Source organism: Sturnira hondurensis, unplaced genomic scaffold (assembly GCF_014824575.4).
Source record: "Sturnira hondurensis isolate 20B ecotype Veracruz unplaced genomic scaffold, ASM1482457v3 Scaffold0008196, whole genome shotgun sequence".
Lineage (NCBI taxonomy): Eukaryota > Metazoa > Chordata > Mammalia > Chiroptera > Phyllostomidae > Sturnira > Sturnira hondurensis.
The window spans coordinates 16,925,432-16,951,898 of NW_028080827.1; the positions used below are offsets into that span (position 1 = coordinate 16,925,432).

The window sequence follows — 26,467 nt, forward strand, 5'->3', positions numbered from 1 at the left end:
GCCCATCCCAGAGAACCTGACCCTCAGGAAGTGGGGTTGTGCCTTAGACTGCTGGCAGAGAAAAGGGTGGTCCACCTTACAGTTTGTTGTTCAAGAGGAGGCAGCAGCGCTGGGGGCAGAGGGGAAGGAGTGGGCCACTCTGACCTACCCTCCGGCACAGGGAGAAGCTGCGTGTTGGTCCGGGCCCTGCTGTTACCACACACAGCCCTCCAGAGACCTGAGGGCCATTGGAACAAACACAGTGTTGTGCTGAAAGGGAACTTTGAGATGAGGAAAGAGTGGAGATAGGGAATAAATAAAATGGAGTCACTTCAACCACGCTGCTAAATTAATGTTATACAGGTTGAAGCATGAGGAAAAGACTCTGTTCTTGTTCTAACCTGGGAACTTAAACTTTTTAAACTTTCCAGTCCTGCGTGAATGCCTAGATATACATCAGACCTCCAGGTAATCCTCTGATTGCCCTTTGAGGACTATCCAGACCACCTGACATCCATTCCCCAGGCTGCCTGACATCTGACTGGTAACCTTCCTTGGCCAAGCCTGAGGCTGAGAATGCAGGACTGATTAATCCCAAGTATGCACTTTGCACTACAAGAACTCTTAACTTTTCTTTCTGGGATTTTGCCTAGCTGTACTCTAGGTTTGCAAACTCTAAAACCCTTGAAAAATCTTTAGAATTTATTTCTGAGTTTGTTTGCCAGACGGCATCTGATAGTCCAATGTCCTGGTTTTCCAGAGGGAGAAACGAGAACCCAGAAAGTGGGCAACTTGCTCAAGCCACCTGATAATTTAGGAAGAAGTCACCCACTGCTTGAGTTTTCTTATTTTCCTCTGGAAAACCCAAGTGTTGGACTCTTAGATACTCTCAAAGGTCTCAGGTAGAACACTGTACGATTGTCCCAACAGGTCCTGGATGAGACCAGGAGTCTACAAACACTTTCCGCCGCCAGGTGAGCAGCCAGTGAGGCGCCAACTGGTATTTATCGACGACCATATGCAAGCACCTCAGGGGAGCTCCCATCTAACTGAAAAAAGCAGACCTGATCCTGCACACAAAAAGCTAATACTATTAAATAAAAACAAGACATGCCACACTTGAGGGAAGAGTGAGAAATTACCAGAGAAGCAAGAGGCAGAGAGGAAGAGGAGCAGGTGGGGAAGGATGAGGAGATCTGGCCAGAGGGGCAGGGCCCATCTTTGCAGGGTGGTAGGTCGGGGTGAGGTGGCCAGAGAGGGTGTCGCATGGCCTGGAACCGATTCTCCTCAGAGCCTCCGAAGGAACCAGCCCTGCCGACACCTGGATTTCAGACTTGGGTCTCCACAGCTGTGAGGGAATAAATGCCTGTTGTTTTAAATCACTCTGTGTGTGGTAATTTGTTATGGCAGCCCCAGAAATCTAACAGAGCAGGGGAAAGAGATGGAAAAGTGGGCTTGGGCTTAGGGTCAGGGTTAGGATTAGGGTTCTGCGAGGTGTCACATATCTTTGGGTAACAGGGGTCACAAGGCCTGTGGTAGTGGGCCCCACCCAGGAGGGTCCGAGAGGACGTACTAGCCTGAGAACTCCAGGCCCGCTGGAGGCAGGGAACCACCCCATCTGTCCAGCTATCTCCCAAGACACCAGCTGACAGCAGCAGGGCCCCCGGCCTCTTAAAGATTCTCTGTCCAGAGCTGAAATCCTGTTCACCTACTCCAGCCCCTTCTACACCTGACCCTCTTCACGCATGAGCTCCCCAAAGGTAACCGGACCACCCTCCTCCAGCAGGTTTCTCAGAGTCCATTATCAGAGAGAAGCAGTGTGTGTCTGTGGAAAGTGCTTTGGCTTTGGAATCAAACTGATTGGATTTTAATCCCAGGGTGACTTGGGATATGAGTGATTTGATCTCTCTGAGCCTCAGTTTTCCCATCTGTAAAGGGGGGTAAATAATCACTGCCATGCCACATAGGTTACTATGACAATTAGAAACAGCCCATGAAAAACGCCCAGCCTAGGGTTTGCTATACAATAGGAGGACAATAAATGGTAGTAATTACCATCATCATTACTGATATGAATGCCAAAGTGTCTCTGGAACTTTGGCCTGAGCCCACCCTGTTTTCATTACTGCGGCAGATACGAAGGGACACACAAGCAGGGGCCTTCCTCAAGGGCTCTGACTCAGCAGTCAGAGGTGACTATCTATTATGTTCCCTCCTCTAACTTGCTTTCAATTCCCTCCTCCCTTGGTCACTAGCTGTGACCTCAGTCCCCTATGTACCCCCAATAAGCACCCAATAAATATTTTTTACGTGAGCCCTGAATGGTGTGGCTCAGTGGATTGAGCACCGCCTGCAAACCAAAAGGCCACTGATCCAATTCTAGTCAGGGCACATGCCTGGGTTGCAGATGGGGGTGCACGAGAGGCAACCAGTCTCTCACACGTCAGTGTTTCTCTCCCTCTCTGTCTGCCTCCCTCCCCTTCTCTTTGAAAATAAATAAAACCTTTTAAAAATATTTTATATGGAAGTAATGAATAAATGACACTGATGAGCGAGTCACCCAATGTCGAGTTGGGTGACGAGTTTTCTTGACATGTCAAGTTTTCTCATCTGTAAAATGGGGCTAACAGCATCTACCTCCCCTGCTGTCCCACAGGGCAGTTACAGAAGAGACTGAAGAGCAACCACAAAGGCAACGCCCCACACACAGCCCAAACTGCACCTCCCCAGAGGCTGTCCCGTTTCCTACAGAGGCTGGCCCTGCTGGGACCCGGGACAGTCACGGTGAGGTCCAGCAGTGCTCAAGTCTCCCTGAATCCAGAGAGCCTGCATTCCAGGACACGGCAGGCCCACATCTTACTGGGTGCAAACCTCCTTGCCTTTCCCTGGCTGGAGTCAGAAAACCTTGGCTTAACTTCTGAGACTGCCTCTTCCTGGCTGCGACACCAGGCCGCTTACCCTCCTTGAAGCTCGGTCTTCTGAAAAAGGGGGTAAACAGCCTCTGCTTGTCTAGGAATGCCGCCATGAGAGCCAAATGAGATAATGTACGTGACTGTCGGTAATTAGTGTGATTTTCATTACTGTGTAAGGAAAAAAGGCGCGTACAGTGGTGTGAGCCTCAGAGGGGCTGAACCCCTGAGCCAGAGGAAGTGTACACAATCCCACCCCTCCTTTTGATTTCAGTGACTTGGAAACCTTCTTCGTCAAATTTCAAACTCCTCTATGGCTTTGCCAGAAAACCAAAAATATTCCAGTTGCCATTCTGGAGAACCACAGGGTAAGGCATTTCCATAATGGGCACTACTGAGCTTCAATCAGCTCAGCTGCCTGGGCCAAAATAAACAGTTTTTTTTAAACACCACACATCACAATTCAGTCCCTCCCTGCAAACACATGTCTTTTCTCCTAAGAAAATAAAATAAGTAGAGACAAACTTTAACTGAAATCCAACTCCAAGGCAATCTTTCTCGGAAGGCGGGCCTTCCCCCATGATGGGGGCAGGCCCAGTGTTCTCCACTGAGAGTTTGCAGATACAGAGAGTTCTGGGGAGGTGGGGAGCCAGGGAGGTGCCCAGCCCATTCCAAGGGCTGCAAGGACTGTATCTGTGAGCCCAAAGAGGCAACCACTGCTACAGACTCAGAAATTAGATCTATTAATCCAGCTAAAATGCTAAACAGCCATGTCCTGGGCAGGTGGCTCAGTTGATTGGAGCATTGTCCTGTACAGAAAAGGTTGCAGGTTCGATCCCTGGTCAGGGCACATACCTACATTGAGGGTTCAGTCCCCAGTCAGGGCACATACAGATGTTTCTGCCACATCAGTGTTTCTCTCTCTCTCTTTCTGTCCCACCACCACCGCATAAGCATTCCAAAGACGAAGGGCCCTCTGGACTGGCCAGAAGGAGCCTCAAAGGAGGCCCACCTGTGCTATGGTCTCGTGGGCCCCTGAGGACAGCAAAAATATGTTTCACACTTGGGACTGCCTCAGTCCCCCAAAGACCCTCAGTCCTTGTTTGTTGGCTCAGGCTCCATTTGGAGGTTTCTGTTTTCTAGTGTGAAACCCTAAACCATTGAGAGGCAGCCTGGTGCAGTGGCAGGAGTAAATGCTTCCCAGTCAGGCAGACATGGGCTTGAACCCAGGGTTGGCTGCTGACTGGCTCTGGGGCCGGGGAGAGTTGACTCCCGGCCTGGTTTCATCATCCCTGAAAGGTAGCTGACGCTTATCACACACAGTTTTCTAAACAGTACTAATAATATATGGAAGCCTCTGGTAGATGGTTAGTGCCTAATCAGTGGTAATTATTATTATAAGGGCACCCCCACCCTCATGCTACAAATTCTAAGGCCTAGTCCCTCCTCCATACCTGGTTCCTCCCACCTCTGTTCTCAGACTGCCCAGCTCTGGGCCAAGCCGGGCCTGGACACTATGAAGTACAGGGTTGGCAAACAGAAAGCACACAGAGCAGTAAGTATTTGTTTACTTGGGAAAAAAAACCCTGAAGTCTCAAGTGATTGGAATTTTTCCCACCAACATTCTGCTTTCATGAGTACAAATTAATAAGTAAACACGCTCAAATCAGGGTTTATTTAGAAGAATAACTTCTCTCATATGGCCTCTTCTCTTGACAGCTATGTTACTATACAGAGTCCAGTAGGTAAAACGCAATGATCTGAGGGACCTGGAAGATTCTAAAAGCTCAGACCCTTCAAAGAAAAATATTTCACTTCTAATACACTGCTCTTTTCTGGTTACAAAAGTAATAGGTGATCATTGTAGACATGCGGAAAATAGACAAAGCATATGAAAAAAATCAGTGGCAATTTCACCATCTCTGGAGAATGTCACGGTTAATTTCTTGGTGTATTTCCTTCCAGTCATTTTTCTATATGCTGGAAACATGTTTAAGACAGATAGATGAAGCAGGCCAGCCGGTGCTGACAGGACAGCAGCTATGGATTGCCCACAAAGGCTTCCTTGCTGTGTTTTCCATTTTCCCCACCCCTAAACAACTTATTTGTTAGTGACACACCTACACATTTCATAACTATATCTTGTCTTATCAGGGCTTGGTGAACTTCTACCCTTTGAGTGAGTTAATGCAGTCATCTCTGCTTTCCATTTTCGTGCTGCAGAGTCAATATTTACTTGCAGTGTTGCTAAAACAGGCCCTGAACATGACTTGGTGCTGAGCGTCCCTGCCTACTGTCAAGAGCAGCAGTCTCAGTGGCACCAGAGGCTTTACCACGCCATGGGCCACACCACCAGGTGAGTGGCTCCTGCCCTGACCAAACAGATAACTCCAGCCCAGCAAGGATGCTTCACATAATCAGAAAGTCCAGGAGGCTAGTTCTGGAAGGCATTTAAACATTAAGAGATGGGAAAATGAAGGCCCTCTGGGGGAAGGACTTGCCTGAGCACATGTACATCCAGTGCAAGAACCTGGGTCCCTACACCCCTACACCAGAGCTCTCATTGCACTGTCTTGTCAAATGTGTCAACATGGAGCAACAGCTGAGACGGCAGCAGGACAGAACCCCCTTTATCACCCCAGATTTAAATGGGGCTCGTGCTGCTCTGAGATGGTTAGTTTCACAGAGGGATCACCCCAAGACTGGCCTGGTCTCCTGCAGCAATAATTAAGGTGATACCATGGCATCAGCAATTCTCTTGTTTCCTGCTGGAATTCATTCATTCATTCGTTCATTCATTCATTTGTCTGACAAATTTTTACTAAGCCCAGCTACAGAAAGGCATTACTTGCTCCACCAAAGCAGTGTGACTTTGCCCACTTCTTCTGGGAAGAATCTCTTTGCAGTTGTCAAGAGACAGACCCGTTGGGTAGCCCCAAGGAAATCTGGGACCTAAAGGAAAGTATCCATAGGATGGAAACATAAAAGAATTATATTTTGGGGATAGATGTCTGACAGCAGGTCTCTGGAAGAAAGTCTCTATTCCTAAGAGCACCTCAGGTCCTAAAAGGAACAAGTTGAAATGGACAGGATAGGTAACTTGCTGTGATACCAAATGTCTGCAGTGTTTCTGAGCAGTCATGGAAAGAACAAAGGACCTAGGGTGGGGAAGCCTGCACTCAGGTCCCATTTGTACCCCCAAAGTGTGGCATGGCCATGAGAGGGGAAGTGTCTTGCCTAAGGCCACACAATGTATTTTTGGCCAGAGTGGGACTTGAATCAAGTTCTTTACTCCAGGTCCATCTGATGGCTCAGACGCCTCAGATAAGCCTCTCTACTCCTCAGATAACCCCAGGAAAGCCATAGCCCTGATCTGGGACTTCCATGGCAACAGGACTTCTTCTCTTCAGTTGAGATCAGGCCTGTCCACATCGGGAAGCCCTGGCACCTTCTCTCCCTGGGACTAGATACTCCACTTGCATTCGAGAACCAGGCTCAGCCACTTCCTAGAAAAGCAAGAGCAAGACAGAAGTCACTAGGCTAACCCAGCGCAGACAGAAGCTGTGATGTGGAACAATTCTGGTACATGAGAGGGAGAACAAGTGAGCATTCTGTACAGCTGCTGAGATGTCAAAGACCTCTGCACACTTGGCCTGTTCCCCTGCTCCGCCCCCTCCAGACAAGAAAACAAAGAATGTCGTGTGAGCAGAGCTGTGATGAAAAATGATGCTGCTGACTTCTACTGGCTCCTGGGCTGGAAGATGCACACTCAAGCCCTGGAGGCTGAGCTGGCTGAGCAGTTTATGGTTGCACTGGTCCCTGTGTTTGCTGAATGCCTACTGTGCATCCCACCGTACGCTAGAAGCAGTGAAAACACTAAGAATTATAAACTTTGGCACCTGTCCTCAAGGGTCTCACAGCCTGGCTAGGAATACAGAATGAACCTTCAGAAAACCTTCTACTTCAGAAGAATTATATCTGAGGCACAGACTCCCAGAACTATGGATTCTTGAAGCCATATGGAGCGATGACTGGGGCAACTATTTATGAGAAGGTTTGAAAGGGAAAGGAGGTTATTTCCACTGGCCTTGAGGCCTGAGTAGAACAAATGGAAGAGAGGAAGGGAGATGAGAGAGAAGGTGCTCAGAAGATGGAAAAAGAACATCTCATTGAAAGATGTGAACAGCAGCCAGAGGAGAGAAAGGTTAGAAGGTATTGAGAGAGATTTGGATGGGTAGAGTGGACAAAATAATGGGAGTAATGTAGTCACACCCTCCAGTTTAATCTGCCAGCTGCTTATTCCTGACTCTGTATCAGAGAGAATATAGAGAAGACATGTCTTAGATAGACATTGGCCTAGAAGCACTTACCCTGGAAACTAAGGTGACAACAAAAAGGGGAGGGACATGCATTAGAGATGTACACCTGTGGACACAGAGGACAGTTCTACAAGAGCAACCACCCAAATGCCAGTCCATATTGGCGAGCGTCAGCTAACCTTGGCAATGCTCTAGGTGCTGGCTATTGGGCAATTCCACAGAGAGAAAAGAACATGTACAATGTTGTTATTACTAAACGAGTGCCTGCAGCTATTAACATTTAAATAGTTCAAGTTCTGTTCTCAGTTAACGGTCATTTTCTTCCAAGCATTGAGTGAAGTTTCCCCAGACTTATTTCTGGAAGTTCTTTAGGAAGAGCTTCCAAAAGCCAGTACTAGCTAGAATGAGGACTTGAGCTACCATATGCATAGGTATACTTCACCCAACAGACATGTTTCCTAAAGAGCAGACTTTTTAAAAGTCAAGTCAATCTGCTCTGGTTGGTGGGACTCGGTGAAATGAGCCCCAGCCTGTGAACCAAAGGGTAGCAGGTTCGATCCCCAGTCAAGGCACATGCCTGGGGTGTGGGCCAGGCCCCCAGTTGAGGGCATGTGGGAGATGGCCGGTCAATGTTTCTCTCACACATCAACACTTTTCTCCCCCTCATTCTCCCTCCCTTCTCTTCTCTCTAAAAATAAATAAGTAAAATCTAAAAAAAGAAAAGAAAAAGAAGTCAAGTCACTCCAAGAAATAATAACTTGTGTACGGTGAGTACTTCTGTGGAGAGCAGACTACCTAACATTTCGAAGTGACTCTAAGAGCCCACAGTGCACTGACGGGGTTGGACAGATGGCATCGTGGGACCTGTCCAATCTAAATTCTAATGGCATGATGACAAATGACTCCTTCCAAACCCGTTGGGGTATCTCTGCCAGAATGTTCTGGCAAAAGGGAGGGGAGACTCATTGCCAGGACCAGAATGGAATCCTCACCGTCTCCTTCCCTCCCCGTTAGCTGCTGTCATCCCAGCTGACTAACCCCTCACCACGGGTTCACCGAGTCTGTTCTTTCGGCACGAAGGAGGCAGTGACGCCGCCACCCTCCTCTGTGACACTTCCAGGTCCTCATCCGCTCACATTCTCTACGATATCACTGCCCCTGGCCCTCCGCCCGTGCCCTTTTCTCCATCCAGTCCCGCCGACCTTCCTTGCAGCTCAAAACCAGTCTGAAGCTGAAACTCCTGAGTATGAAATATTTTTAAAAAGCAAGTTGTTCTATGGGATATAAGAAATACATGTTAAACTTTTTGAATTCAGAAAATACAGAAAAGTATAGGTAAAAAACAATGAAATCATCCATTATTCTACACCTGCACCATTCCCCCTACTCCTGTGACCGATATTATGAAAAACTTTAATGGCTGGCTTAGGCTTTTGTCCATCCTCTGCTTGCTACCCTGAGGTTGCCCACTGCCTCCCTACCAGACCCCTCATCCAGCCTCTGGGAACCCACCCCCCCAAACATACCTTGCCTTATCCTGTCCATTTAGGTGGCTCAAGTCCATCTACACCCGTTATATCCACCCTTCCTGCTCAGCCTCTCCAAATCCCACCCACCACTCAGTGCCTCACTTAGCTCCCACCTCCCACCACCTTCCCAGCTGTGCCAGGCCATGAAGGAGCCAGGCCCTGAGCCGGGACCACACTGTCTGGGTGTGTTTTCAGCTGCACAGTGCTCTGACAGCTCTTGAGCTGCTGCTCAGCCTGATACTCTCACAGGTTGTTTTCGTGTGTTTATCTACTTGCCTATTTACCTCTGCAATTTCTCTGTAAGCTCCTAGAAATATAAATGATATCTTTGTATACACACCTCTCCCCACCCTAGTGCCCATCAAAGCACCTCCTACCTAATACATGTTTGATCTGTACTTCATAGGCCCATGAAATTTTAGAGCTGAGTAGGGAAGGGTACCGGGGAAGAGAGGAGGAGAAAATTGACTAGGGTCAAAGTGCAAAGCCAGAATAGCAACCCCAGAACAGGAGCCAACTGAAACCAGAATTCACTCCAACATTTATTGCACACTTACTATGTGCCTATCACTGCGTAAGGCACTGGGCAATAAAAGAGAATGACTTTCAGATCCTGCGATCAGAAAGCTCTCTGGACTGCGAGCTACTTTAGGGTAGCTTTTCTTCAGGGATGGTGCAGAGAGGGTGGAAGCAGACTCAAAGGTAAATAATGACAACTAGGAGATCCACAGCATACTGTGGGACATTGTGGAACATGGAGCAGATGCTCCCAACCCTCCTGCAGTCAACACGCCTGCAGTAGTCAGGGCAGGCTCTGGGAGCAAGCAAAACCTGGGCTCCTGTGGAACTGGAGGCCCCGTGCATGGGTGGGACAGAGATAAGACAGGCAAAGCGTACTGCCCGGGCTCTTCAAGGAACCACACAGGAACAACAAAATAACTTGTGTACAGTGAATACCCACCCTCCCTGCTCAGCCTATCACAGGAACGGAAAGTGAACCCAGAGGCCAACAAGGAATTAGCTATGGAATCAATGCATCTTCAGTGGCAGTTCCACTCCCTCCTCACATTCTGCATCAAGTCTCAGAGAAAAGCTATTTTAGTTAATTACCACTCCTCCTAGTGGGCAGAGCTTTTTCAGCCCAGCTGTCTCATAGGATACCAACTAGCCAATGAATCGGTCACTCTGAGTCAAGTGACCATCCCTGTTCCAATCAGGGACCACCACCATACAAGGATCCACTCCACTCAGCACAGCTCTATGGGGCAGCTCTATGGGGCAAGAGGCTGTGAGGGGTCTGGGGAAAAAGGAGAAGAGCATAGTTTTGGCAAGAAAGGAATGTTGAGCATGGCAGACACCATGAAAGAGTGTGGGTGGGGGTGAAGGACTCCCAGCAGGGGTCTAGTGTGAGCAAAGGGGAGGAGGTAAAAATAACATAACAGGCTGGGTAGCAATTTTTATGCCTGGTTTTCTCTAATGTTGAGATGGCACCCCAGGCCCAGAGCCCCCTCTCTGACGAATGTAGGGCTATTAATCAAGTGGTATCTTATGAGCTGCACATCAGTGACACTTATTCATCTATGGCCCGTTACTAGGCCATAGATGACACAGAAGCAACTCTTCTTCCTGCATTTTTTTTGAAGACCACACTGAGGTGAAGAAGGGATGTGCAAAGCAGTTCCTAAAATAATCTAAGAAAACGTGAGGGTAAAATCTACCTTCCCAGATTAAGAGGCAGGTAGGTGGGTAGAGGCAGAGATAGGTAACTGGGGAATAAACATACAAGCTCCAGAGTCTGCTCTGGAGTTGAAGAACACAAGAACCAGAAAGACCAGAAGAACTTGGCTTCTGCAAACAGTGGAACTGAGTTCAGATTTCATGGGAAAGTACCTGGATAAACAGAAGAGGAACAGAGGCTATCTGGTTCACCAGCTTGTACATCACAAGAAGTCAGAAATGAGAAAAGCAGGCCCAGCAGGAAGACCCATTTTAAAAAGCCTGCTGAAGCGTCAGATAATGGGACTTAACATCTGAAGGCAACACAGCAAGTCTTCCCATTGCGATAGGTCCCCAGGTCAGCTAGAATGCCCAATGCTGTAAATACAAGTAAATCGGTTTTGCATTATAAAAAATAATAATAATTAGACAGAGACTTATTATTAGGGAAGAAGGGAATAAACCAACATCTCTAAGAGCCTATTATGTGTCTCAAGTACCATTTTGTGGGAATGGTCTTGGATCCAGTTGTACATTCTTTACTGCAAACCCTCTAAATCTGAATCCCTGGCGCGTGTGCGTGCGTGTGTGGTTGTTTTAGAACGCTTCTGTAATCCAGAGGTACTGCCCCTGATGACAACCACCATGTGTACAATTTCAGTCATAATCTCATTCAATCCTCTAGAGTCAGGAGAGATCTAAGTTTAAATCCTGGCCTGATAAAGTAGGTAGTCCATTCTCCATTTCCAAAGTAAGAAAAACCAAGCTCAGAGAGGTGAAGTAACTTGCCCAAGGTCACACAGGCAACCAGTAGTAAAGGTGGGATTGGCACCCAGGTTTGACCCTGAGCCTGAGGGACAACTTCTTGGCTGTGTATTGGAGAGGAGTGGTTCAGCTGCCCAGAGAAATGGCCCAGCCACAGACCTTCCCAGAGGGCTCGTGGGGGAGGTGGGGTGCGGTGGAGCCAGGCCAGCTTAGCCAGGGTCTGGCAGAGCTTCCTGGCCTGGTGGGAGCTGACACTTTCTCAGACATGTGTGAACCCCAGGAAGGATCCTATGTCAGAACTCAGGTGAAACATCAGAAAGAATTTCACGACCCCAAATTCTGGAAATGCTGCAGTGAGCTGGCTCTAAGATGCCTTTACAATCTTTCTCTAAGAATCTTTTCAAGACTGTTGCTTGGACCTACGTTTACAAATGCCTGTGGACACACAGCCTCACCTCCACTCCATCTGGCCTCCCTGCTCATGAAGGCTGGGACTAGGTCCTCCTGCCTCTTATCTGCAACTCGAAGACAATGACTTCCCACCTGCCTGCCTCCCCACATGGGGAATCTCGCTGATTGCCCAGCCCAGCTCCTCCGTGTGAGCTCTTCTAAGCAACTAGACTGCTGGGCTTTTAGCCCCATGATGTCCATATCTGTGGCATTTGCTAGGCACTTCCCACCCGCCAGGCTGTGTCTCTTACATCTGTGGCAGGAATGAGGGGGAAGGAAGGGATGTCAGAGATGGCTTTTTTGTTTGGAAGAAACTTTAAAGAACCTTTGATTCTGGAAAAGAGAGACCTAGAGTCCACTGAGGCAGAGTTGCAACAACAATACACTGTCTGTCTGTGAAAGAACCGGGGGTCTCCCTTGGGTGGTAAGGGGAAAGCATGGCACTGGTTTGGGGCCAGGGGCAGGTCCTGGAAGATCCCAGTATCATGACAGAGGTCAGGAGTAAAAAACAGAGGTATCTCTCTCCTGCTTTAAGCCTTTTCCTTCTTTGTGTCGAAATTCCTCTCACTGTCCCCAAGCCTTACATGAAACTTGGTTTCCCCTTTAACCAGTCTCAGTGGTGAGGGAGGCACTCAGAAGTGGGCCTGGGTTCCTGCCTGAGACAGGGCCACAGAGGAAGCGCAGCCTCTCATGAAGGGGAAGGGGTACTTGAGTTCAAGGACCTGAGGTGGAGGAGGATGTGAGCACTCCCTGGGGAGAATCAGTGGGTCAGGAACAAGACTTCCTGTTGCCCTGGAATGGAATGCTCATTTTTCCTATTTGGACATTAATGATGGGACCCCAGAAGGCTGGAAAACATGAAGAGACTCATGTAGTATTTCAACAAACCTGTGAGACAAGGACCATTACAATGAAGAAACAGATCTTAGGAGAGCAAAGCTGCCTCTGAAGCCCATCAGCTCACAGTAGCAGAGCCAGGGTCTGACTGGGGCCTGGAGGCTCCAAGTGCCCAGAGTGGTCACCACTGGGCTAAGGCTCATCAGCCTCCAGCCCTGAGCCCCTCCTCCCACCAGGAAGGTTCAGGGCCCTTCCCTGACGCCCCCCACCCCCTCAGCTACCCTCTCCCCTCTGCCCTGTCTCCTCTCTCTGTTGGCAGGAGCTCCTGCAAAAGTCTAGTAGGAGCACTGTGCCTCCTAGAGCCACGCTGCAGCCCCTCAGCAGCTCTCCTTTCTAGCTGGTGCGCCCCACCCCCATGGTGCCAAATAAACCTCAACCCAAGACAGGAAGGATACTTCGCTACCCTCCAGGCCTGTGGCCAAGTTACCAGAGGCCAGCAGCTCAGGATTTAGGTTCAGGGTCCTGAGTGGGGCCTCAGGTTAGAGGCTGGCAGCCAGTAGGTAGGGGTGAGCAGGGAGGCAGTGCCAGCCCTGGAAGTGGATTGAACATGGGACACCTGGGATCTCAGCAGAGTGTCCAGGAAACCACCAAGAGCACTAAACAATAGTATCGACCTCTTTCTCTATTCTCTGGAGAATTCTCCACGCAGAAAGAAAATCCTAGGCAGCTTGGCACCTCCGAGAAAGCACTGGACCAGGAATCAGAAGTCATGGATTTAAATCCCAGCTCTGACACTAAACTTGGCAAGTTGGTGAAGTTTTCTAAGCTCCAGCTTCCTCATCTGCAAAATGGGGAAAATACCTACCACCCCATGGGGCTCAAGAGGATTAAACCAGGTAATGCCTCCAGCCCTGTGCCTAGTACAAAATAATCTCTAAGACCCAGGGAGCTCCTTCTTCTTCTTCCCACCCCAGCATTCTCTGAAGAGGTCAGGATTGGCCTAGGTTCTGACCCTGAGCTTCACAGAGGTTCCTCACCGGGCTGTGAGAGGGAGGGGGCAGGGAAGGGGGACAAGCGACATGTGCTCACCTTGGCCTCTCCTTCCCCATGCTGCACTCTCACGCTGACCCGTTTGCAGCCTGTCCCCCACCCCACAACAACCACCTTTTTAAAGTTTTGCTGCTTACATAGTACACTCTGCTGAAGTAGATCAGGAGCAGGCATGCTTTTTCCGCAAAGGGCCTGACGGTAAATGTTTTAGGTGTCAAGAGGCAAAATCAGGGGTATTATGTAGGTTCTCATACAACAAAGGAGAAAACTAAATCTCAACAAGTATTTAATTGGTGGACTTAAAAATAGAATAAAAATTGGGTTTTATTTTGTTTTGCCTATTTTTGGTAATACAGGTCTTCCGATGAAAAGAGACTTTTTTTTTAAGTGAGGAGGAAATCATTTTGCTAAATTGGGCTTGAGAGTCAGTGTTCCTATCATTGAATCTGTCAGGACTGCCCCTCTGTGAAACCCAATCTTAGCTCCAGGGCCATTCGAAAACAGGGGGCAGAAGATTTGGCTATAGGACTATAGTTTTTTGTTCCCTGGACTAGACATTGTAGGAGTCCTTGCAGGTGACAGTTCCTGGGCTACAAAGCCAGTAGAAGGCTGCTCTGGGGTCTGGGACAATCTCCGGGAGATGGGCTCTGAAGGCGGGGCAGCCCTCCCCCTGTAAGAGGCCCTGGAAACTGCAGTCCCCCATGGCCAGAGCCCTGGGTGCTTTACTACAGCGGAGGTGGGGGGTACCGCAGGGCCTAACTCCTACCACTGGCCTCTGCACTTACCCCTCGTTTTGCTGGTCTCCCCGGCAAAGGGAAGAACAGAGGAACAGGTCTCTTCCCTGCCATCAAAGCTGCCCTCCCCAAAGGATCCCTCCCTCCCGACAGCACTGTCTCAGGAAGCTTTCTTACAGAGCCATTTCCTGCCAGCGTCTAAACACAGAGACAAACGAGCAGAACCCTTTTGGCATTCTGGGGTTCTGGGGTCCCCCCTCCAAGACCTTGACTGCCTCAACCTGTGGGGGCAGAGGTACCACCATCCATCTACAGCGAAGAGCGCTGTCTCTGGTCCTGATGGGTCAGGTACCTTCTCTTGGCTTTATTTTCATCATCTCCCATAAAACGGGAGGTATTGTATTTGCCCTACCTGCCTTGTGTTGCTATCAGAACTTCAAATTTTATCCATAAAAATGTAATTAAATGAAAATGAAATATAAACACTATGAAAAAAGGTAAAGTAGTCAAGAGACCAAGTTTTGGAATTAACAGAGAAGCACAGAAAACTTCAACCACTTTAAATTTCCCTACAGCAAAAACACAGTGATATATCTTTACAAAACTCTTGAACTACCAGAAATACACAAAACAATGAGTGTTGGCAAAGCCACAAGGAAATAAGTGCATGCTGATGACCTAGTAAACTGGTTTGGTGTCTCCGGTTTTAACCATAAAAATCAGTTATAACCTTTGACCTGGAATTCTACCTCTGGGAATACACCCCACAGACATAACGCAGGGACAGGAAATTAAACAAATATGTCCACAGAAACACTTATTTTTAGGAGTAAGAAACAATAGGGAAAAGTTAAGTAAACTGGGAATGTCTATAAAGCAGAATGTTACAAAGTTAAAAATATATCCTATTTCTATTTCTTTAAGTTGGTATTCTCCAATGACGTCATGCAAGTCAGAGAAAGGCCAAGGGACCGTCCAGACCGAGGGAGCCTGAAGGTGTACGACGAACTGCAGCACACGGTCTGCACTGGACCTTGCTCTGCACGGAGGGAAACGCTAAGAAGCACACTCATGGGAGAATGGACAAAATCGGAATAAGCGTGAGAGCCCAGATCAAAGTATTATATCAGAATTAAACGTCCTCAATTTAAAAACGGCACTGTGGTTATGAAAGAGAATATTTATCTATGTCTTAGGAGATGCATAGTGAAGAATTTCAGGATAAAGAGGCAAAATACCTGCGACTGACTCTCAAATGGTTGAGAAACAGCAATGGTGAGAAAGAAAGGAAGGAGGGAGGGGAGGAGGACTCGGGAGAGGGGCAGGCAGCGGAGGAGAGGGAGAGGAAGGGGAGAGGAAGTGATGACATGCTAAAAATTGGGGTATCTTTATAAAGGGTATGCAGGAGTTCTGTTACTCTGAAACCTTTGTGTTCAATTTGAAATTATTTCAAAACAAAAAGTGTTTCAAGTTACCTAGACTCTGTATACATAAAAGGTATAAATAGAATGTTGAGTTGAAAAACAACACAACACAAAAATGTACATACTGGCAACGAATAAGCAGAAAAGAAAGTATATACAGTAGATCCAGGTATACAATGGTTTCAATCACCCCACATCCAGGGTGGGACAAAGTAGGTTTATGGTTGTGCGCACATGAAACACAGAGTGTGTTCTTGTATTATCGTTTATTAATTACTGCATTATTTTCCACACGAACAGAGGTACACCTACTTTTGCCCCACCCTGTGAGTACCTCCCCTCGGCTCTGAGAGCTTTCACAATGCAAACTGAGCTCCACCACGAGACCTGCCCCTCCTGCCCCTCCGGCAAGCAATGTGCTCCGTGTGCCAGCTTCTGACCCAAGTGTATGCAACGCAGTCACTTTCTTTGAGTGGCTTTGTGCTTTGTTTTCCTAACAAAGCATGATCAAAGCGCCTCTCTCCCTCACCCGTAGCTTCTATCACCCAGGGCCCTCTGCCGCCGCCTGTCCTCCTGGCAGCCCCATCCCTTCGCCCCCCCCCCCCCCAGTGCCCCCTTGCCCAAGCCCAGGCCTGCAGTTCCTCAGCCTCTGGCTCAGCCCTCACCTCAGGTGGTTGCCTGCATTTTCCCAGATCTGCCTGGGAGGAGCTGCCCCACCCAGGCTCCTAGCTTCCTCCTCTGAACAAACAGCAAGTGTTCAGGCGGGAGGGTGGGGGTCCCCCAATTAGCTCATGGCCTGTTCCATCTTCTCATTTCATTAGCTTTTGAGGAAAGTCCCCCTGTTCCTGAACTTTTAAAGATGAGGTTTCTTAATCCCTAAAATGGGAATAATAGCTGCTTCCTAGGGTGTTACAAGGATTAACTACAAGAATGTGTGTCCAGGAAATGGAGGTAATTTCTGTGTTTTGTTTCCTAGTGTGCCTCTGGGGAACCGTGGATGTTCACGGACTCCGAGGCCTGTGGGAGCTGGGCACCTGGCTGATTTAAGCGCAGATTTAACTCAAGGGAGGTTCCAGACAGCTCTGCACTTAACTGATGGGCATCTATGGGAGCTGAGCACTTATCAAGTATAAAAGGCCAGGGCTGGACACTGTGGTCGGGGGAAGGGGAATGAAGAGATAAAAGACGAGGCACACAGGAGCCCAGCCTGGAGGAACTTTCAGTCCAGAGGGTGGATGACCAGAGGAACCCTTTGTGTGATATGAGATAGGACAACACTGGCACTCAGTGGAGACATGGGCCCTGGATAAGAAGTAATTAAGATGGGGTGGGTCACGGCAGGCTTTGCCACAGAGGATAGCCTTTGATCTTGACCTTGAGGGGAAATTTAATTTTTCCAAGAGTGAGGGAACAGCAAGTATAGAGGGAAGTGACAGAGTTTGGGGGACCTCTGACCTCTGTCTTGGTGCTGTAGCTGTAGCAATACTCAAAATAGGAGAACCGATGGGGACCTGGCTTCGAAGAGTTGACAGCCCAGCACAAACACCTGTGAGACAGGATCGACCTAATCTCCCCCAACAACCCTGGGGCCCTGAGCGCTGCTCCTACTACCCCTGGCCTCCCCGACAGGCCCCGGGGGCTTAGCACTCAGGGGAAGGTTAACTGCAGGCCTAGAGTACCTCCAGCAGACACCAAAGAGGGGGTGTGTAGACGTGAGAAACAGCCGTGGAAAGATTAGAAGGTAAAACAGAAATAAAAATAGCTGCTGTGTTAAGGCTGCTAATCTTTTATTGGCTTAAGCTGTCTTCCTAAATTTGTTATTAAAAAAACTTGCATCCAAAATAAGTCTCACAGATCTAATACCTGTCTGTAAAAGGACATTCAGTGCATTTCATTACGTGAGAAGAGCAACTTGTAGATCCCTGTGGTTGTGTGAGCCTATCTGGGTCCACATGCACACTTGGCTTCGCTTAGAAAAAGATCTAACATGCCTGTTAGAAAATCACCATCAGAAAAAAGGAGACAACTGTACTTGAACAACGATAAAAAAATAAATAAACTATATAAAGTCACAATAAAAAAAGAAAATTACCATCAGAATCTACCTGTGGGGGCAAAATGTGGAGGGATAGCAGAAGGAATTCTACTTTTTACTTTAACTCGTCATAACTTTAAGCCATTTGCCATGCTTCACCTCTATGATAAAACAAAACTGTTTCTCATTTAGAAAGAAGTAGGAAAAGCCTCTGTGCTTCCAAATAACCTTTCCCCTTGAAACCCCTTTTCTCCAGGACTGAGACAAGCAAGCAAAGTCCTGTTCCTGCTGTTCTGTAGTACTTGTCACTAGACCGAGCCATAGCACCCAACCCCAGGTAAATCTGGGCTCTACACATGCCCTGAAGGTTTTGGTTTCTCTCACAAAAGAGGCTGCCAGGCTAAGCTGAGCGTGTGGTGAGTGATCCTAACGACAGAGGACCCCATCGAGAGACTCAGGTCTGGCAGGCAGCCCTGTCCACTTGGCTGTCCCAGGGAATTCCTCGGCTCCCAGGAAGGATGAGGCTTGAGAGCGGTGGACTCCTGTCTGGCCCGAAGCCCCAGTCCCTACAAAAGGAGCTTCTGCAGGTTAAATGCCTAGTAGGGTGCCAAGCACGGTGAGCCTCCTGTAAGGAGCGGGGCTGCATTAAGGCTGCTGCCTTGCACAGGGAGGGAGGAGGGGATGGCTGCTGGATGTGCGGGGTGATGGGGAGGCAGGCTACCTGAGAGACGTGGGGACTGTGGACAAAAGTCGAATGTACATATAGATAATTTTTCATCTGTTTCCTTAAACCAGCACAATGCAGTTGAAAAGCTTCTGTAAATTCCACCTCCTGTATTTCTTGCTCTGTGACTTTGAACAGATCACCTGCCCTCTCTAGGCCTCACTTTCCTTGCCTATAAAATGGAGATTTGAACTAAATTCTTGTTGAGATCCAGTTCAGCAGTAACACTTAATGATTTTATGTTAATGTAATAATCTACTAATCTAAGTAAAGGAAAACAGTGTGAATACAGGAAGAGGAAACCACTGACTGCTACATGCTGTGCATGTTAAATTGCCATGTACCCCTGGCCACACGGCATTCATCCCTGGACCTACCTACCTGCGCCCTCCCTCTGGGAACACCACTCCTTCCCAGATGCCCGCCTCCTGACGCTGACCCTCCTACTCTACCCTCCAGGTCAAACAGAAAAGACCACCCCACCATATATTCTCCCCCACTTCCCAGAAGCATGTACATTAAAGGGAAAAGTGAGTTTGTGCCCTATAGGTACTCTGGTGTGGCCAGACCCTAGGTTGGGGGCCACACCTCCTGTCCCCACCCTGGCCTATCACTAGGTTACCATGTGCCCTTGGACAAACCACTTCCTCTCTCTGATCTTAGCCTTGTCTATAAAATGAGGGGTTGAATGGGCTTTTCTCTAGGAGCCCCACTGCAATATTCCCCTGCTCTGCCCTTGGGTGGCTCCCAAGTCTGGGAGAGGCCAGGATCTGCAGGCCAGCACTTCTCCAACCGCTCCAGCATCCCAGCAGGCTGCTGCCGAAAATGTGAGCGCAGAGCCAGAATCAGGTGCGATGTGCAGGCCCAGGTGCGGTTCCAGCCCAGCTCAGGACACGCCAGCCAGGGCACGCTGTCCCCATCCAAAGCTGGGGTTTGCAGCTTTTCTCACGGAGGTTCTTATGTGTAGCACAAGGACTGATGAGGCCCCCAAAGGAATCAAAAACATGTGTTTCAGGGACCAGACCAGGGCAGGAAGTGGAGTTCAAGATTCTTTGTTTGTTAATACTTGGTTTTAGCTACAGGAAAATGTACATGTACAGCTTGATGTATTTTCATGAAATGAACACAGTAGTGAAACAGGCACCAGATGAAGAAACAGAAAAATACCTATGACCCAGGAGGCCCCCGGTGCCCCCTCTCAGTCTCTGGTCCCCCAAATAACCAGTAGTCTGGCTTCCAGCATATCTAATTCATTTTTCCTGTTTCAGACGTAATGCAAATGGAATTATACAGCAGGGACTCTTTGAGTCTGGCTTCCTTCACTCAACATTATGTTTGTGAGCTTCATCCCTCAGTGCAGGTAAAAATGAAAAAGGACTGTCATTCATGTTCAATTTTGCATAGTGAGGACTTAATGAGGAGCTAAAATCAACAAGACCGCCTGAGTGGAGGCTAGGGCCCTCACAGGTAACTGAGGGAACATGAGCACAGCTCTGTCCAAAATAAGAGCCACAGCCTCCGTCCTCGCTGCCCTGGCTGCGGAGTCCCACACCTGTCTCCTAGGAGCTCTTCCTGGGGGAGGCAGGACCTTGATGCCCCAAATTCGCTTCCAAGGCCAGCAGCTCTTGTTCACTGAACACTTACCCTGTGTCCGGCTCTTTGAGGAGCACCATGGACTCAGCATCTCATTTAATCCCCACAACTGTAAGGTAGGTACCATCATTATTCCCATGATACGTGTAAGAAAACTGAGGCCTAGAGAGATTCAGTTGTCCTATGGTTGCACAGCTAGGAAGAGGACCCCAGTCTGGGGGGCCGCTAAGGCCAAACCTCTCCACCATTCTGTGCTGACAGGGAGCCAGCTGGCTGCACCTGGCCCCACCGACATCTCCAACCTCCTCCAGCATGGCTTGCCCACAGCTCCCATTTGGAGGTCACACTGGCCTCCTGCCAGCAGCTCAGACCCCAGGACCTTCCCCATCTCTGGGCCTATATCCACGCTGTTGTCTCTACCTGCACATTAACCCCTCAGTTCTCAAATTCAGAGTCTCTTCCTCAGAAAAGCCTTCCCTGACCACCCAGTCTAACCCAAGGCCCCTATTCCCTCCTAGCACCCTGCTGTCTCCATTCACAGCCCTTAACACACGCTGCAGCGACGCATCCTTTCCTGCTCCCTTTCCTACTCACTGGTTTAGTGCCTTTCTCTGCGAATGGAGCATAAGCTGCAAGAGTTCAAGAACACCCCTGTGTGCTTACCACTTCTTGGGCTGTGGCTGGTGCACAACAGAACACTAAGTGAAGAAGAGAAGGGGAGGAGATAAAGGTAGGACTGTCCCTTCAGAAGCTGAGCCGTCGCCTGGAGGCAGCTCTACTTCCAGCCTGTTTATGGCCCCAGGCAAGACTTCCCCCTCTGTGAGCCTCAGTTTCTTCAACTAGCAGAGGAAGAGCCTGTTAGAAGGGACCCCTAATGGCTTTCCAGCTCATCTGATCTCTAGACCACAAGTCCTAGCATGGCAAGCCATTCCAAAGGCCTCCCCTGCCTCCGACCCCCTCCTTGTCTGGTTAGCACTTTAGAAAAGTAGGCGAAGTCCTTTCAGGGCCCCCAGCCTGTGAGACACATGGGGCTTCATGCCCTGTTACAGGGAGGATCAGAAAACGTGAGACCTCTTCTAGTTCTCATAGCTCCGATATAGTGCGTGGGGAAAAGACAGGACCAGGAAAGAATAATAGGTGAATTCCCCCAGGAAACTGCTTGTATTTCCTTCTCTGGAGTCTCCCACCTCCACCGCTCAGTTCCCAGTTCTGGCACCAGTCCCATCCCTGTTGTGTGAGCAGCTACCCACTCACCCCCAGCTGGAGCACCAGGAAGGCAGAGACGGCCTGCGTCCTCCTCTTCTTCGTCCCCACAGCACTTAGCCCTACATGTAGGGTGTGACCAAGATGAGGCCACCAAAGCAAATGCCACTGGCAGCATGTGCTGTTGAGGATGCCACTTTCTCCCTGGTGTCACCAAGGTCAGAAGAAGCACCCAAGGTAAAAAGAACCTGGCCTCCCTTGCAGAGGCGGACTCCAACTGGCCACCCCCAGCTTTCGGCCCTCTGTCCTCCTCTGTCCCCCCTTTCACTGGGCCCTGGATGGCCTAGGTCAGCCCAGTCATCCCACTCTGGGGTCTCTGCATATCACTTGCTCCCCCCAACACCCAGCTGTCCAGCCACCCAGGACAAACGCTGCCTGAACTTGAAGTGCCAGCATCTCCCATTCTTCTCAGAGTCTGGCTGTGGCTTGGAAGCTCTTTCTGTTTTGTCTTTCAAAATTAAAGAAAGTACAGAATTAGTCCTTCTCCCAAGAGCTCTGTGAAGAGGAAGGGCCTCCTGTTAACTCAGATCCTAGGAAGCTTCATGACTATGCTGGTTCATATGGCTTGTTACTCAATGCAAATCCACTTTCAGGAGGATTACTTCACCTCCCATGCAGGCTCTGAGCTTATGAAACAAAACCCCGGGAGCTGTGGGGAATGCCAAGTGGAACTTGGAGAAGAAAACCAACACGTCAGGTCTCCATACAAAGGCCGGAGAGGGCTTTGGGAGAACAGTAACAGATAAACTGAGAATCAGTTAGATTCGCCATAACTCTTAGTCAGAATGTACTCAAAACACGTAATTCAATAATTCTAGCCCCTTCGGTGGGTGGCTTTATTTTCAGAGAGATGACTATTTGCAGAACCGCCCATAAAGACGAATACACCTCAAGATTATTGACAGCTGTTAGAGGGGAGGGGGTTGGGGGCCAGGTGACAAAGGTGAAGGGATTAAACAAAGACAAAAACAAAAAACTCATAGATACAGACAACAGTATGGTGATTACTAGAAGAAAGGCTGGGTGAGGGGAAGTAGAAGAGGGTAAAGGGAAGATAAATGGTGATGGAAGGAGACTTGACTTTAGTGGTGAACACACAACATACGGATGATGTATTATAGAATTGCACACTTGAAACCTGTATAGTTTTGCTAACTAATGACATCCCAAAAAATTCAATAAAAAATAAATTAACCTCAGGACTGTTTTTAAAGCTTCCTGCGACTCCTGTGGCAAGATCAACTGCAAGTGCCCCAAAGGAAGTGCATCCTGTCTCCGTCTCACATCCCCTTCCCCGCTCCCAGCCTCTCACCTCCCCAGTTCCTCTCCGATGTCGTAAAAGTCCTCCACCTTCTGCTGCTTGAAGGTCTCCATGTTCGGGATCCTCATTGAGGCCTGGCGCACACAGCCCTGCACCTGAGATGGGGAGAGATGCGTAAATTGACACAAGCCTAAGAGTATGAGCCTAAAAGTAATCAGCTGCAAGAGAGCAAATAATTCAGCAACAATCCGCAGCCCTCGTTCCTCAAGAACTGGCCTGCTCATGCCTTTCCTGTGACTGCCACTGGATGGCTGATTTGAGTTAGAGGAAGGAGACAGAAAAGAGCCCTCCTCACTTATCTGGATCTGCTCTGACCAAGTTCAGAGGAACAGCCATGCCAACCAACTTCAGCGACTGGTTCTCAGGAAGTTCGGGTTGACTGAGGGAAGAGGCAGTCGCAATGCAGGAGAAAGGGCACTCACTTCTGAGTCAGAATATGTAGATTTGAGACCAAGTTTTGCTTGGGCAAGTCATTTAAACATCAAGAGACTTAGCTTCCCTATCTGTAAAAGGGGCTAATGCTGTAAAAAATGATGACAAATCATGAAATCATTTTGTAAACTGTAAAATGAAGTCGAAAGGTAGGGGATTTTCATGACCTCAGCTCCTAGGGGACTGGGCCACCTGAACTCAGGTCTGAACTAATTTGTAAAGTCTCTCACTCATCACCCCGAGAGCAAGATGGGCGGGAGCGGTGTGACGGATTACAACAGGCACCGGGAAGCAGGAGCCTGAGGTTCTAGTTCCAGCTTTGCCCCCAGCAGGCTCTGGGGCCTGCTCTGTCAGAGCAGTTTCCTCATCTGTAAACAGAGCTAACTCTGCCTGCCCAGGGCACCTGATGGATAGCCGGGCCATGAGGACTGCTCACTCTTCTCCTCCATCAGAAGAGACTGTTTGCACCTTGCCCTGGGATCCCCCTTCCCCAAGGAACACTCCCATTCCTGGAACAGCCACATGCCACCCTCAACGGCACCCCCAGGGCAGGGCCCAGGACACAGTCCGCAAGTCACAAAGATAAACCAGCTGCCTGTGGAAGTGTCTTTCAAGAGTCATTATCACAGGCCTCTCGGAGCTTATTTCAGCTAAGTGTTGGCAGCTCTTCTTCTGCCTGTCAATCAGACACCAGCCACACCCGGGCCCCATGAACCCCAAAGACTGTTTTCATCAGTCTGGGTGGAGGCACCAGCACATAAGGGTGGGTCTCATCCACGCCAAGCGGCTGGAGCTGTTCTAACTCTCAGGCGGTGGGTACATTTTACCCTCTTTCCTCCATTTCAGTCCCCTGCGAACTAGAGCTCTGTTACCAAGATGCTGCCCACCTCCCTCCCTTCCACAGAGGGCACACACATCCCTGAAGACCTCCAGACCGAGATGGCCAGGCACCCAGGCCTTACCCTCAGGGTCACCTGCCGAGCCCCTGCCTGTCGGCGCTCGAAGTCCATCACACATCCTCCTCCCTGCTTGTCTTCACCCTGTGCCAGGCCATGGGGCCAGGGCCCAGTGAGGAGGGGACACTGCAAAGAGCAAGCTCCGGGAGCCCCAGTTCTAAGCTAGGCTGGTGTGTATTGGCCAAGTGACTCACAGCATGTTGGCACCCTTTCTGAGTCTCAGCTCCCCGCACCTGTACACAGGAGCGACAATGTCGATATCACCTACTTCACCCATCGTGACATGGCACAAACTGCTGGGCAAGAAACAGGGAGATCGTTACCGTCATTGTTTGACTCATCCCAGACTACCGTTTGCGTCTCTGCTTCCCATAGCCATTCAGACAGCCAATGCTGTTCCTTTCTGAGGAAAGGTCTGGGGGTCCTCCTGGCAAATCTGGCTTGACCAGACTCAGAGTCTCAACCCATGCTCACCCCTCACCTCCGTCTTGGCAAGTCTCCTGAGACGAGCCCACGGGGCTGCAGGACCACTACCCACCATCTTCTCTGTGCTGAAAAATGTCCTTCCAAATACACTACTTGGGTCAGGTCCTTGGGGTGGGGGTGGGGGTTACAAATTAGTAAGGTTACTAATTACGCACAGCTAGATGGAAGCAGAAAACCCCCAAAAACTCTGTTGGCAGATACCCTGAGAGTGGTCCCAGCAGCAGCTGAGAGCCGCCATTGGCTGGAGGCCAGGGCTGTGAGCTATCAGGGGCTGAGCTGGATTCGCAGCAGCCCCAGCGCCCCAGCAAGGGGACAAGCCCCATCCTTGGGCTCCACATCCTGGCTGGCTGGGGTGAGGGCCGGGGAGTCCCCAGGGACATACCAGTCCCCCCAGTTTCACCCCAACTTGCCTTCCTGACCTTGGTCTCCTCCTCCCACACACCCTATATTACAGTTAAAGAAGACCTTCCCATCCCCCCAGAATGCACACCCCTGCCATGCCTCAGCTCTGCCCGGGCCCTGTCCAGGGGAGGCCTATCTGGAAAGCCCTCCTCAAGGCGCAAATGCTACCATATCCGGAGGCTCTATGACCCCTTTTCTTGCCAAAACAGATGAAAATTCTGCTCCTTTTCAAATTCCCAGAGAGAGCTCTTCATACATTTTTAAGGTGAGAGCTTATCACATTCTGGCCCATCATAAACTACGTCTATGTCTAACCCAGAGGGATGGAGCACAGATGCCACAGTCACACAGGCCTGGGTTCAAATCCCAGCTCTGCCACTTACTAGCACACACTTAGCACAGGACAACTTCACTGAGCTCCAAATTACGTACGTGGAAAATGAGTCTAGACAACGCCTGGTGTTGGTAAGTATGTGGAGCAACTAGGATTCTTAAACGCTGGGCCACTTTGGAAAACCACTGGGCGGTTTCGATGGACACACCGCAGAGAAACGCAGGTGGATGTTTCCTAAACGATCCACGCTGGAATGCTCACAGCAGCACCATTAACAATAACTAAAAACTGGAACAACCAAATGGCCAACAATAGAAGAATAGATGAATAGAGGTATACCCATACCATGGACTTATCACACAACACTGAGAAAAACTACTGCTATCTGCAACTAGGTGTGTGTAACTTGCAAACCTAATGTGGAATGAGAGAAGCCAGACACAGAAGCCTTCACACAGGCAAAGCTGCTCTGTGGTGCTGCCGCCGGTGTCTGCCCCGGGTGAGGGATTTGCCTAGAAGGAAACCCACGGAGGTTTCTAGGTGCTGGCATTGCTGTTTCTTGATCTGGGTGATGGTCACCCGGGTAGATGGGATATATACTTATTTCGTCTGCAGTTTTACATAATAAAAAGTGAGTCTAATATCCACCTTATAGGATAAATGAGGTAACATATGTAAAATGTTTTAAGTACTGCTTGGATGGTCCCAAAATTGTGAGTTCCTTACTCTTGCCTATTGTCTTGGAGACCCATGAGGGCAGGGGCTGTAACGTTCTCACCTCTGTCCCCTCGTGGTAGCTGGCAGACGGCAGGCGCTCTGTAAATCCTGGTACCCCACCATGTAAAAACAGCTGATGACAACTTAAAGCCCTTGCCTCACACCTCTCCCCAACATGAATTTGCATGCTACCAGTTTAGCAACATGAAAATAAAGGGGAGAAACTTCGAGGTGAAATGACAGTCACCAGTTAGGACCCAGAGGCACAGGCACTTTTCTGGCCCTGAAAAGACAAAACCACGTGGCAGAGGGGAGGGACACAGTGGCAGCTCTTGGCCAGAGGCGCAGGCCACCAGCTCCAGACATTCCAAGGATAAGGCCCTTCTTCATGCCCCCATTTCTCTTCACGTAACCTCTAGAATTCACGTTCCTGCCCCCGACCCCAACACTAGGCAACAATTCTGAGGGTTAGTACAGATTTCCTAGAACCTC

At 49.3% G+C, this 26,467-nt stretch overlaps 1 protein-coding gene across 7 annotated transcripts in view; it reads right to left on the reverse strand.

Annotated features, from left to right (window-relative positions):
* The window catches only part of DAPK2 (death associated protein kinase 2), a 106,149-nt gene that overhangs the window by 77,295 nt on the left and 2,387 nt on the right, over positions 1-26,467 (reverse strand). For 5 of the 7 annotated variants that reach the window (XM_037054090.1, XM_037054089.1, XM_037054094.1 and 2 more), the window contains one exon: positions 22,640-22,743. In XM_037054090.1, the coding sequence (XP_036909985.1) occupies positions 22,640-22,743 (104 nt within the window). Of the gene's footprint in view, positions 1-22,639; positions 22,744-25,307; positions 25,543-26,467 lie in introns of those variants that run through there. The other 2 variants (XM_037054093.1, XM_037054095.1) reach the window with 2 other exon arrangements.